Genomic DNA, 14,243 nt, shown 5'->3' with positions numbered 1-14,243 from the left:
ACCAATCCCCTCCAACCCCCTCCCACTCTTATTCTTGACCACAACCAGAACTCGCAATGTGAGCTTTTTTTTATCACATGAATACAAGTCCAAATATATCCCCCAAATTTCATTGAATAGTTTAGTTTTATTTTGAATGCCATATATAACCCTCTCACTGAGCGAAAGCTTACGCATCTCTTCCACTCACTCATCCACCTTAGGTTGGTGATTACTTTCCAGTTGTGTAATATTAGCTTCTTAGCCATCAAGGCCGCCCTCAGCAACCACTTCTTCTATGAATAAGATGGCTCATCTTTTACGGTGTCTTTACCAAATATGAATCTTTCAAAGTCGTAATCCAATGATACCCTCAGAACCTGGTTGAAGATCTTAATCAACTCACCGAAAAAGAACCTCACCCTGTTACACCCTCACAATATATGTTCCAGAGTCCTGCACCTATGTGTGCATCCCTAACATGAATCTTAATCTGCAAGACCACATGTATGGGGTCAAATGAAAGCTATGCAGAATGTTAATCTGCCTTGATTTTTCACACAAACCTAAGGAGGACAGAGTAATGTTCCTTCAAATACTTGCCCAACGTGTCTTTGACGTATCCTCAACCAACCTCTGTGACCATGCATCTGGCAATGTCATTTTACTGTGTTTAGTGTACAAGATGAGGTTGTCCAATTTTGATGACTGGTGGCCTTTGGTATCTATTATCAAGATAATATTGTCCAAGTTAACTTTCACCAATCCTCTCATGGTGGAGATCCTTCGTTTAAGAACACGATAATTACTATATGTACAGTTAGGTAAATCCTTCTCTCCTTTCACTTGGTTTGAAGGGAGCCAGCTCCCATTACCAAGAGGTTCACAATCCACCTTTCACCCCCTAAAAATGACTCTGGCCAAAACAACATCTTATTCCCTTCTGTGATGGCAAGGTTAAACCAGATGGGGGAGTCTAACTGGTGGTAGGGGTCGCCACCCAGCAAAGAGATATCTTCTTCCAAGCCACTCTCATTCATTCTGTCAATTGTGAGGGAGTATGGGAAAAAAATGTTGACAGGATACCTAGCCTTTGGCGTCAGTGGGCCATTCTTAGTAGCTTCTTCACATGCCCATTGATCCAGATTCTCCTTTAGAAAAGGTACTGATATGCTGAAAATTCAGATATATTCAGTCCTCCCTTGTCGGTTGGTAATTGTATCTTCCATGGACTGATGCAAAACAGTTTATAGTCCCATATAAAGCTCTGTAAGCACTTGTCTAGGCTTTTTCACATATGCTGTGCAGGGAACAGAGGAATCATGCTGAGAACATAATTAACCTTAGATGTGCTGTACATCTTCAAGGCGTTAATCTTCCCCAACAATGACAAGTTGAGTAGCTTCCATCTCTCCAGAACCAATCTCAAGTTCAATATCATCATTGTCATGTTTTCAGCTAAAATCTTCTCCACAAAGCAAGTCAGGCATTTGCCCAATTATTTGATATGTTGTCGACGCCAATGGAAACCCAATGCGATCAAATCTGCCTTCATGCACAGTTTTAATGCTGGCATAGCCTTGAATTTGGACCAATTAACTGTATAACCCGACAAGTGCGTGAAGCTCTCAATCTGGGTCATGAAAGCTGCCAAAGACTTGTCCAGGGGCCTCATTACGACCCTGGCGTTATGGGTTTAACGGCATCGTAAAAGGTGTCAGCACCGTTAAACCCTTAACGCCTGATTACGAGGTCCCTTGGCGGGACCCGACCTTAAAGGCTGGTTTTTCCAGCCGTTAAAGTAGGGACCCGCAAAGGGACTTTGGTGCTAATAATGGTACTGCAATTTGCGCTACCGTTATTAGCGCCTTCCCCATTCCCATTGAGCCCTATCAGGCAAAAATGGGATTGGGGAAGGGACATGGCAGCATGGGGAATTACCGCCCCACCAACCTCGGAATGGGGTGGTAATCCCCCATTCCGCCATGGCGGACACCGGCATGGCCCATGGTGCTAGTAGCACCATGGTCCTCCACCTGGGTCGTAATGAGGCCCTAGGTCTCTCAGAACCAGAAGCAGGTCATCAGCATACAGCCACAATTGTTGACAGAAACTTCCATAGTTGACTCCAACAATGCCCTCATCACTCCTTATAGCGGTTGTCAGAGGTTCCATTGCCAGCGCTAATAGTAAGGGTGATGGGGACAATCTTGTCAAGTTCCTTTCTCCAATTTTATAATATCTGAGCAGAGGCCATTAGTTGACACGGTTGCTATAGGGTTGGTGTATAACAATTTACCCCAACATAAGACATTGGCCCTCATTCCGAGTTGGGCGGTAAGGGTTAACAGGCACTGGTTAGGATGCCGGTGCCGGTAAACCCTTACCAAAGGGGGCTCAAATGGGAATGGGGAATGGTTTACTGAATGGGGATTTACCGGGTCCTCCAAGGTCGGAATGACCCAGTAAGTCCCCATTCAGCCAGACCGGACCAGGCTATGGTTTGGAGGTAGCACCATGGCTACCTCCAAACTCAGAATGACCCCCATTATCTCTAAAATCCATCATCGTCATAACCTCAAACGTGAAGCCCCATTCCATATAGTTGAAGACTTCTCAGCATCTAGAGAGAGAACCACAGCACCCTCATCCAGAGCATTTGCTTACACGATTGTCTGAAGAGGTTTCTGCATGCTCGTAGCAGAATGCCTTCCCTTCTCGAACCCTGAATGGTGGGGTGCACCAGCCTCAGCAATATATCTTCCAGCCGTTGCGCCAATGTTTTGGCTAAAATTCTGTTGTCAGTATTGATTACGCTCATGGGCCTGTAGCTCTCAGGTGACAAGAGTTTCCTATCCTTCTCCAGAATTACCAAAACCATTGCATGATGTGTGGATTGAGGAAGAACTCCATGATCATTTGAGGCCTTATACATGTCCCCCAAAAATGTAAACACAGAGACAGGCATAATCTGGTAAAATTCCATCGGAAGGCCATCTGGTCCAGGGCATCTCCCTGCATTCAGGCTGTATACTGATTTCATCAACTCCTCACAAGAGATATACCTGTTCAGACATGCCTTCTCTTTGTCAGACAGCACTAGTAAGTTCAGCTCGTCCAAGTAATTGGGTGCTCTATCCATCACTCCTCCTTCTGACTCATAGAGTTTCCCATAGAATGTACGGAACCCTTCATTAACCTTATGATATAACTGGATGAGCACAGGAAGAGAGTCCTGAGGCAAATTAAATACGATTTAGATAAAATGCTTTCTGAGAGGGCTGAATATACTTTATTCCATACCAGATGTGCATATTATGAGAGGGGAGAGAAGTGTGACAGGTTGCTAGCACACTGCCTGCTTATGCTGGACAAGGATAGAGTAATTTATGACATTGAGAAGACTCCGGGAGGTCTGACGTTGGATCCAAAATAGTTTAATGAAGACTTCCATATGTGAACAGCCGATCTGTTAAATTGAGTAAAAGAGCTTATAACTGCACTTCAACTGTATTGCAATTTATCCTTGTAAGTATATGTAAAGAATTATCCAAAGGAAGGGCAATAGGCTGGTACCATATAGTGATGTAAGTCTAAAGAAACGAGTGAATATCAACTGGTAAGTTTAACAGTCATCTTAAGTTATTCAATGACTTTTCTAATACATACAATTCTAAGACGTCATTGCATGCGTCCTTAAAGATGTCTTCCGTTTCCTTTCAACTCTACGAGATCCAATCTATTGTCAGAAGATCAAGGATATCTGTATTCGGAGATGTTATATTTGAAAATGTATCATAATAATATGTTTTCCTGTCGTTTCTCTCTTTACAATCTTGTGTGTTCATTTTTATTTACTTTCTGTTTTATCTTACATTCACTGTGACAAAATATATTTAGGGGGTTGGTTGTATGACATCTTACTGTGTTAATTGTTTGAAGTATGTCATTCCATGATGGAAACATGTGTGGACAATCGATGCATACATGTGCATAACACCTGGCCAAGTAGGATCCTTGTCCGTCTTCCCTCTGTCCCCCCTCCCTTGCCTCGTCGTGCCTTGAAACACTTGTGCATAGGCGCGTTACAAATGCCATATCATATCATATCATAATCAGCCTTAACCCTAACAGTGCTTCAACATGAGTCTGTGTCATGTATACCCAACTGTGCCATTTTCAATAGGTACAACATCTGTTTCATTTCCATTTTGTGTGATATCATGCAACATTTCAAGTCAGGTTCAAATGCCCTCACACTTGCAAAGGCCCTGGCGCGTCTGTAATACCATCATGCTGTTATTTCTCTCGTCTTCTGTTTATGTCATAAATGAGGGATCACATTTCCAGAGCATGTCTTGAAGCAGATTACGCAACCTGGTTGTCAATTTAGGATCCACTATTTCCATTGTAAATTATATGATAATAGTACACCTTGAGACTGTTTACACGTGTATATTGCTGACTTCGCTGTTTCTGTTAGCCCTAAATATAATTTGATTGTCCAAAAAAGGAGCCATCTTTGTTTTATGTATTTTTAAAGGTGGCACACTGCCTCTGCCATCTTGCAGCTCTGTTCACAGCTATAGTTGATGTCTTGCCCCGTGCCTTGATGTGCAAGATAAGCTTTCTTCTCCACGGTTGAAGACCTGCTCTTGGCGATCGTTACCTATAAACTTCTTTATCATATCTTGCAATCGGTAGCCCCAAGCTGGGTTGAAAACCAAACAGTGTTTGCTCTTTCTGTCGATACCCCTAATATTGTATCTGCTAACAGTGCTTGCTTGGTGCCATAAAATACCCAATGCATGGATACATCAATGCATTGATGAAGAATGGTTAAACATCCTCCTTTGCTTTGCAATACAATAATCAAGTTTCTATCTTTCATTTTAGGGACCCATGGAAGAAATACTGCAAGGACAAGGACTTGAGCAGTTACCTTGAAAATTGCACTTTGAGCTAGTGACTATCTGACCAATTGGAACTAACACTTGCACTTGGGTCTGTATCTGTAACCCTACAGTCCCCCAACCTGCACATTTGGACACCTGCTGTCTGCACTTACCCTTGCACCTGGCGCATGCTGGCCGCACTTCTTGTTATTGTTTTGATCCCATGACAGCACTGTGTCTCCTCCCCTTTCCTCTGGCTCTTTTGCCCTCAGCCCTCCACTGCACTTGGCCAGTAAGATCTATCGGTCCTCCATCTGTTTCCCCTTCCTTGCCTCATTGCGCCTTGAAACACTTCTGCATAGGCACGTTACGTATGCCACATCATATCACAACAGGACTGGTAATAGATGGTGCCTGTTGAATTAAGAACAAGGTAGAATGACAACAGCACCACACACGGTATGAAGCATGACCGTTTAATTCCAGCATCTACAGTGCCTCTGGCCTCTTTCCAGCTGACTTCCCCTTCCTTTGCTCAAATAAAAGCACCTGGAATTTGCTGGAAACTTTGTTTCATGTGTTTTATTTGGTGGGCGTGAGGTTCTTTATTTTAATACGTAGAACCTTTGGGCCATTGTAGATTTTTTGTATCACCCATTGAACTATGCATCTGTGCAGGTGTGCATGCGCAATGTGTGTGCGCGTGTGTGTGCAGGGCTGTCTAAGGTTTTTTTCGGGGGCATAGGACATGGACACAATTTCTCCCTCAAAACAATGCCCCCCGCCCGCTCCTAACAATGCCCCTTATCAACAAACAAAAGGGATTGCATAACTCTGATAAAAGGCAAACCTAATTTATAATGAACATCTAGAGTTCGATGAAATGAAACATTACACACTTCTATACCCCATTGTGGAACATTTTGTTTATTAGGTCCTACTTATTTACAGTCATCCATCATCTCTACTGTCCCAATCCAAGCAGTCAATACAATTAGGGAGATCACACTTGTCTAAACTGAGTGTAAATGAAGCTTATATTTTATTTTAGATAAAAGAAATTGAATTGATAAATTAGGCAAGCAGTTTCATGAAAAATTGGGCACAATCATCAATATGATTGATGCTGGACAGGCCATCATTTTATTAGGTTACTTCTAAGGTGCAACATGTAGCAAACAAATAAAGCTTCCCCAAGGGGTCCTCTCTATTGGTGAAGCTCAAATAGTACCTCCTGTAGAATGTTGTTGTTGATCTACTCCCTCTACTGGTTTCCCGGTCCTCTACATGTGGCAGGATCGTCCCATGGCCATGGTTCCAAGGATCTAACCCCAATTGAATAAGCAACATTCTCTTGAGCCATACGATGTGCTCCCTATTATAAGAGAAAAGGAGCTGTTTGATAATGGCCTCACATAACCCAGGCGCTTTACTGTGCAACATCTTCAACCAGGCTCCTGGCCCTTTGAAGAGTAACCAGGCCACGATCTGGCTGCAATGAGCCTCTCTCTGCACAATTGCATTAGCTGTCCATGATTTCAGTACACCTTATAATTGCTTCAGAAATCCGAAGCTACTGGGCCATGGGTTAACTATGCCACAGATTGATTTCTGAAATCCTATATGGCTGATTTTAGTGAGGTGCCACCAAGCCCATGGTGTAACGAGGACACAAATAGCCGCAGAGGTATGTATACATTAATTCTTTGCAAAGGATAAAGTGGATGAAAAACGCATTCCCATATAGTCAAATGGCTTTACGATCTCAAATTGATCATCCTTCACATGAAGTTCATTTAGGGATTTAGGGTCTCCTTCTCCCACCTATTAACACCCTTTGTGGGTGCGGCAGCCAATCAGGTTGCTCCAAACCCAGGCTGAATCTACCAATGGAAGGCCAGGTTCGGAGCAACCCGAGTGGTCACCACACCTGGCGCTGCTGTTTTCCCTCCTCGCTTGCCTTCTGCCCCTCAAATCCCCCATCCTCACCAACTCCTTACCTGAAACGGGGTCCTCCGCCCAGGCTGCACCATGCACCAAACTTTATGGTCATTGCCATTAAAATGGAAGAGGGGCTCAGAGCGAACTAATGATGCCAAGATATGTTCCAAACCTGGGAACATTATTTAAGAACGCTCACAGAACCATGCTCAATGTGACATTAATGCCATCTGATGCTCTGTCTATTCCCCTTAGTTTCCATTAAGTCACACACCTCTTCCACACTTGTGCTGTATGTGCACTTAGAAAGATCACCCCAATTCATTAGTGCAATAATTGGATCGTGGTCCCCCCCAGCCCTGGTTTAACTGCAAAGGTTTGTTTTTAAAATTAGCAATATTCTTGCTTGCCGAAAGACAACCCATTTGAAAGTGAGAAAAAAAATGTTTTACTCTTGGAAAACAGGGCCTCATTACGAGTCAGGCGTTAAGGGGTTAACGGCGCCGTAAACGTCGCCGACCCTTAACGCCTGATTCCGAGGTCCCTTTGCGCCATGGTGAGTTTAACGCCTGCTTTTTGCAGGCGTTAAAATCCATGGCGCTTAGGGACCATGGTGCTAATTACGCCACCGTAATTTACGGTGGCGTAATTAGCGCCTTCCCCACTCCCATTATGCCCTATGGGGCAAAAATGGGAATGGGGAAGGGTAAATGGTAAATGGGGATTTACCGCCCCACTCACCTTGGAATGAGGCGGTAAATCCGCCATCCACCATGGTGTAAACATAGTTTACACCATGGTGGTAAGGAAACGACCCAGGCGGTAACTTACCGCCTGGGTCGTAATGAGGCCCTGACTCCCAACTTCCAAATACAAGGAGTACAATGCTTCCACCTCAAAATCTTATCTGGAGCCCTGTGTCTTGCTCTTGATCGCAATAGATTATGCCAATTCAATATATGACAAAGTCCCTTGCTTGACCGTGGGGACTGGCACTGGGTGGTCTAAGGGTTTGGGAGCAGCCATGGGCTGGTGCATGATGCATCGGAGAAGGTGTATGAGGCATCCTCAGATCAACTCCACTGTGTTGCTGCACTAAGGCAGGGGCAGTCTAAGAAGCAAACCCACCAACAGAAATGACAACCATGGAACGAGGGTCAGGCCCAAACCCCCCGAGGCTACTTTTAATCCTAGTGTTGGCACTCCTAAAGATCCCAACCAACTCCCTAGTCAGACCCAAACATCCTGTGTAAGAATCATTTGCCTTTCCGTTTAAGGGTGCCGAGTTGGAACATTCTGAATTCACAGGTGAGTGTTGAAATACATTTAATCCCTTTGCATTGCTGCCATTTGGGAACAGGAATCAGAGCAGTGCATACCTCAGGAGTCTCCCGGATGAAAAGTTGCACTCCACACTTGTACAGAATTAAAAGAAAGGTATGCAGGTTGTCTGCCAGAGTGAGAAAAGAGACATGGTTCTCCAGCACCCTCACTCTAGCGCTGCAAGGATACGGAATACCCCTGAGATGGAAATGTGAAATTCGCTCTGCCAAGCCTGTGACATGTTGTTGCCTACAGCCCTTACCACAGATGCTGTGAAAGTGGTTTTCGGTACCAAACAGACAGCCACCTGAAGACGGAGATCAGGGTCTCTCATTGGACATTGTAGAAGGGGCCTGGAAGAGCCCACCCCAGGAAGCTGTAAGAGGCCTTCCTTAACTGACTCTCCGAGGTCTCAACAAGCACAATTAGTTCATGTATGTCGATGAGCAAAGCTGCACCAGCTGTTATTCTGTAAGATTATTTTATCTGTTTAAGGGTGCCCTGAACAGGTACACCATAAGGGTGTTTTCCAAGGCACGTAATCACAAAAGGTACTTCGATGTCACAACAATTATGTATGGCTGTTATGTACATTCATAAAATAAAATATGTAACCTGTTTCTGCGTTAGAGTCAATTCCTGCTGCGGTTCGTCCTTCTCGCTATGATACCAGCAGTTAACCAGTTTATCTGTGCTCTATTTACAGCTGAATTGAGATGATACAGGACGCACTAGGCAGAGTGGCGTCAGCTTCTGTGACCAAACATCAGCATCTGCGCGTATGTGATCTGGTATGATCCGTATTAAATATTACATACTAAGACAAGGCTGTGTTTTAGTGCCATATCAGACCTGCCAGAAGAGTTGGATGAATGTCAGTCCTTTCCCTACATTTGGAAATGTGAGACTCCCAGCGTTGCTGTTTGCAGACCATGTCGCTATTTTTGATATGACACAAATAGGCCGACAAAAGGCCTTTAGGTCTTTCAATACATATATTCATAGCAATACACGTAAGTTAAAATATTGGTAAATCGGCAATTGTGATGACAGCACGTGGGCAGAAAATGAACAATTTGAAATGCCACATAGAGCGTGCGCCTATAATAACAACAGTGGAATTAATGTATTTGGGTAAGAACAAGAAGTTCGATGCTAGTGCTAGGATCAAATTAAAGCTAGTCTATATATTTGCCCAGATGAAAATGTGGTATAAATACTGTATATTCTCCATGATTGCAATGATACGGGCCAGGCACTTCAGATCATTGTATATGGGGATGAGCTTCTAGATTTGGTCTGGAACCTTCTAAACCGACTCAAAGGTTACCTGTGGCAGAAACTATTAGGTCTGCCAACATCACTCCCATGTGTGACTATTAGACATGAATTAAGTATCATTTCAGGGAAAGCACATGATACTTATCAAAATTGAGGTTATATGGAAAACTCCTTCAACTTCCAAGAGATTCTCTGTTTGTTGATTTAAATACAGCGTTGTGCAACACATCATCATGTATGGTATTAAACATGTTTGCTCAGTTGTGCGACCTGCTGCTTAAGGAAATGTAGTCCAATAAGTTCCAATCATTGGATAATCATACAAAACTCTACAACAAATGAAAAACTATGGAATGGTGTCGGAACAAAGACCAAGCGACTAGATATAAAAAACGAACTGCAAAACTAGCGCCAGCTAACTGGGAATGAAATGGAAGGGCGACTTAAACAGCTGACAAGTGGAGAAGTGGCCAGTGACAATTACCTCAGTAAAACACTGGCATGCATTTGATATTGAGATCTCTGATGTAAAGCGTGAGTTAAGAAGAAATATTAGGATGGCAAAAGACTCCGTTGGCTCCTTGGGACCCAGGGAAATGGAGACTAGGAAATTAAAACGAGCATATAGATTGTGGGTGAAGGGACACTCTGATAAAACTGTACTGTGGCAACAGATGTTTGCTGCACTCTGCAGCAAAAAGCCTCGGACGATATGGCAGATGCTTGCAGCTGCAAAGGGCTACAAAAAAAAATCTTAGTCACCCCCATCAGTGAACAGAAGTGGCTCGATTATTCCCAGGGGCCAATAAGGGCCTCCACAGCCTTCAAAGATGAAGGAGGGAAAAGGTGTAGTTTGCCACTTTAGCGTAAGTTGAAATGAGATCTATTCAGCCATACTTAGGTTAAAAAGCTCCAGGGCACCAGGTCCAAACGGCTTATCTTGAAGGCGGACCCAGGGCTTTGGTCTAAAATATTAAAAATCTTACTTGATAAGGTCTGCCAAGAAACGGCAATACCTGAAACTTGTCAACAAGCAATATGACTCTGTGTTTACAAGATAGGAGACAAGGAGGTACCTGCAAATTACAGACTGCTTTCCTTATTAGTTGTGTCAGGTAAACCGTGTACTATTTTCGTACTGGCCGCTCGACAGAAATGGGTAGCTGAGAAACACATCTTATATCCAATGCAAACAGGGTTTCGCCCAGGCTCTGCCACCACGCATAATATCAGGCTAATTGATAGACTGATAAGAGAGGACGCAGATAGGGGCAATCCAGTCCTGTACTTGATCTACTTCGATTTTAGTGCAGCGTTTGATGCAGTGAATCGATCTATTTTGTGGCAGAAATAGTGAGGGCTGGCCTGCCCCAACTGCTGCTTACAATCCTGGTTGACTTGCACTCAGGCGAGGGTGCCACTAGATGGGGTTGGTACACTATCAGATGTGGTGAGGTTAAACAGGGCAGTCAAGCAAAGTTGAGGGCTGGCTCGCCTGTTGTTTAATCTCTACCTGTCAGACCTACCGGAACTATTCAACCCTGTTGGCCACTCAGTGAGACTGGGAAGTAGATCTGTATCTTGTATTCTTTATGCGAACAACGAGGTCCTCATGGACCCAACTGTTAGGGGAGTCCGGGCCAAGTTCCAGGCCCTGTTAGAGTATGCTCAGAACAACGATTTGCTCATAAATATGAGAAAAACAAAAGCAATGGTTGTAGCCGGACATAAAATAAATCGGGTTGTCCTGGAGACTCAAATCAGGAAGATTGAGTATGTAGAGCATTACCCATACTTGATTGAGCTTGGAACTGAAGGCAAAATGGGATTACAGCAATATCAGAGAGTGCAAGAAAAGTAAAGCTCGCCAACTCACTCATTTGATTAATACATTTGCAATGCAAACCACAGGCTTTTCTATTGAAGGAATCCTCAGGTTGTACAATCAATGTTTTTGTCCAGCGATCTTGTAAAGTTTGGAGGCCTTGGCGACAAGGGAAGTAAAATGGTTGAATGTGCTGGAAGGCAATTTTTGGAGGACAATATTGAAACTGGCCCCTTTGACCCCCATGGCATATATTCGTAGGTTTGGTCTACATTGGTTGTCAGGTCTGGATATGCATAGGGGTGTTATACATTAAATCTCTAACACAACCCCTGTGTCCACTACTTTATATGCTGGCAAGCAGTTATGATTCTGATCCTTTGTGTTCCACCGGCTTTGCGCAATGGAATAAAAAATGCTTTGCCTGTATCGAGTGGACCCCAGATTTCGAGAAGGGAACCAGCTTCGATACTCAAAAATAATGTTAAGAATAAGGTTGAACGTTGGGCCTGGATTAATAACTATGAATATGTGTACCCTTTACAGAATTATAAACATGTGGTTTGTGTAACTCGTGCTTACCTAAAAGACAACCATATTTATGATGTAGTCCCAGTCCTGTTGTTCACAACCTAATACTTCGGCTCATCAAAAACCAATTACCATTGCTGGTTACACAAGGTGTATACACTAAAATACCTATTGAAAATAGAAATTGCAGCATATGTAGATTAAAAGATAAATTAGAGACTGGCATGTGTTTACTGAATGCAGAGAGCTGAGATCAATCTACATGTGCATGTTGGGACCATTTGTGAGTCAATATGACTCTATTAAAACAGTTACATTTTGGGATTATTGTTTGAACACAGACTCTGCACGTTGCACTTTTTCACCTGTGGAAACAAATTTCTAAGCACCTTAAAGACTGAAAGAAGAAATTTGACACAGAATTTAAAATCAAGATCAACTTATCTCTACTGTATGTGCACAAGTTTATCTTTTGAACATCATGTCATCCGAAATCTCTTAGTGGAATTTGATTGTTTTATTGTTTTATTTGTATTTTAACAAACTTATGGATTTATCTGTAATCTGTAACGTTTTAGAGGTTGATGATAATAATGAATAATAATATTAGATGTTGCATTTCATAGAATGAGATTGATTCGTTTTAATTCTTTGTAAAATTTCTTATGAACTAAAACAAATAAATAATAATAATAATAAGCACTATGTTGATTATGCAAGGGTGTATCATAGGACACATTAATTACCAGAGTATATAAGAAAGTTTCCTGATCCTATATTATGCCATGTCTTTCTCCGCTATCACTTTACGTTAAGGACATTGCAGCGTCCGGGTCCCACTTGAGAACTAGAAGCAAAGGACAGGTCCTTTTGTTTATGTATGCAGACTGTCCATCTCGAAACATCATAACATCTACTGTCCGATGGTTGCACTATGGTTGAATTGCGTAAGGCAGAATTTCATAGATTTATAATTGATCAATCCTGTGTGTCTGAAAAGGTTTTCTGGAGGCGGCTTATGAATTGTAGCACAGCTTCTCTTATGTGCACTTGTCAGGATATTTATTAGGATCCGTGAGTTGTTAGGAGAGAAAGTCTATCTTTAGTTTTAAATGTGGGGTAATCGAAGAATATTGTAGGAATGTACACGAAACATGTTAACAATGTGTACAACATTAGGAAATTGCAAGAATGTAAATGTAATTGTAGGAAATAGATTTTGTATTTATTTATGGAATGAGGATTTCCTAAACAAATTGTATTGATATGATTGGTATTTGAATGCATTATATTATGTGAAGGTATTTTGTTATAAATGTGTAAATGTGCATATGTAAACTTTTTACACTTAAAAAGTTCAAATTGTATACTTTTAGATGGCTTTCAGAGTCAATCCTAATGCATATCTTAGTTTATCTTAATTTTATGCCAGTACAGTGTTCTCCTGCATTCAAAGAAAATAACAGCCAGTATATCCAAATATTGCATACTGTTTTATCTTATCATTGGAACAAGAAGTGTTCTAATTGAACACAGCTATAGCCAACTTCTAATTTAGTTGTGATCCTGCAAATGGGGCAAACATCACATCACGCAACACCCCCCCACGCCTTCAAAATGTGAATGTAAATACAAGATTAGGGAACTCCCTTAAATGAATGGTTGTAGGCCTTTTTTCCAGAACTACTTTCGATAGCCCTGAATACAAGCAACACATTAACACAAGTAGAATAGGAACAATTGTATGTTGCTGTTAGAATACAACATAAGTAGAATATTTATCTATTTATTTATTGATTAATTGTTAACCGCTTATACAGCAAGAAAAATACCACTTCAAAGCACCCACAGAGCGAGGGGGGGGGGACTAGGGAGTGAAATACATTACATAACACAGTAATTAATAAGAGCAGTGGAGGGAAAACGAGGAAGGACAAACCTACTATGCCTTGTGAGTATTTAGAACGTGCAAGTGCAGCAAGGAAAAGGTAAGAGGGAGTAAGTGCTGGGCAGTCCGGGCTCATGGGTGAGCCACAGATGAAGTGCTTGGTTGTTCACTGCTACATGGCCAATGGCCTTGTTAGGAGTAAGCGTGATCCTCCAGGGCGGAAAGTGTGCCAAGGCAAGTACTGAGGGAAGACAGAAGATGGGCCAATTGGGTGTGGGAGGTCAGGGTCCTGAGGATGCATAAGGGCCCCTGGGCACCAATCACAGCAACTGTGGGATTAGCAGAGAAGAGAAGAAGGGAAGGAGGAGGTGAAGAGGAAGGTCTTGAGGAACATCCGGAATTTAAGAAAGTCCTGCTCAAGGCATAGAGGCAGGGGGAGTCTGTTCCATAGGAGGGAGCCAGCTGAGGAAAGCGATAGACCACCTACTCTCTGTTTAGCAAAACACTTTACACACAAATAGTTGGTCCCAGAGGAACAAAGTGGTCTAGAGGGAGAGTATTTAGTAAGATAAAGTTGAAA

General features: G+C 42.6%; 1 protein-coding gene across 1 annotated transcript in view; it reads left to right on the top strand.

Moving 5' to 3' along the window:
* Nucleotides 1–5,440, top strand: part of LOC138493159 (lysozyme C-3-like) — a 138,272-nt gene extending 132,832 nt beyond the window's left edge. The window contains exon 4 of the mRNA XM_069620344.1: nt 4,876–5,440. Coding sequence (XP_069476445.1) covers nt 4,876–4,945 — 70 coding nt within the window. The 3' untranslated portion in view covers nt 4,946–5,440. The remainder of the gene's footprint in view (nt 1–4,875) is intronic.
* Nucleotides 5,441–14,243: the final 8,803 nt, after the last annotated feature.

This window comes from Ambystoma mexicanum, chromosome 10, assembly GCF_040938575.1.
Source record: "Ambystoma mexicanum isolate Mex_15411 chromosome 10, UKY_AmexF1_1, whole genome shotgun sequence".
NCBI lineage: Eukaryota > Metazoa > Chordata > Amphibia > Caudata > Ambystomatidae > Ambystoma > Ambystoma mexicanum.
Note: the sequence above shows the minus strand (reverse complement) of the source record. Positions and strands in the feature narration are given on the sequence as shown.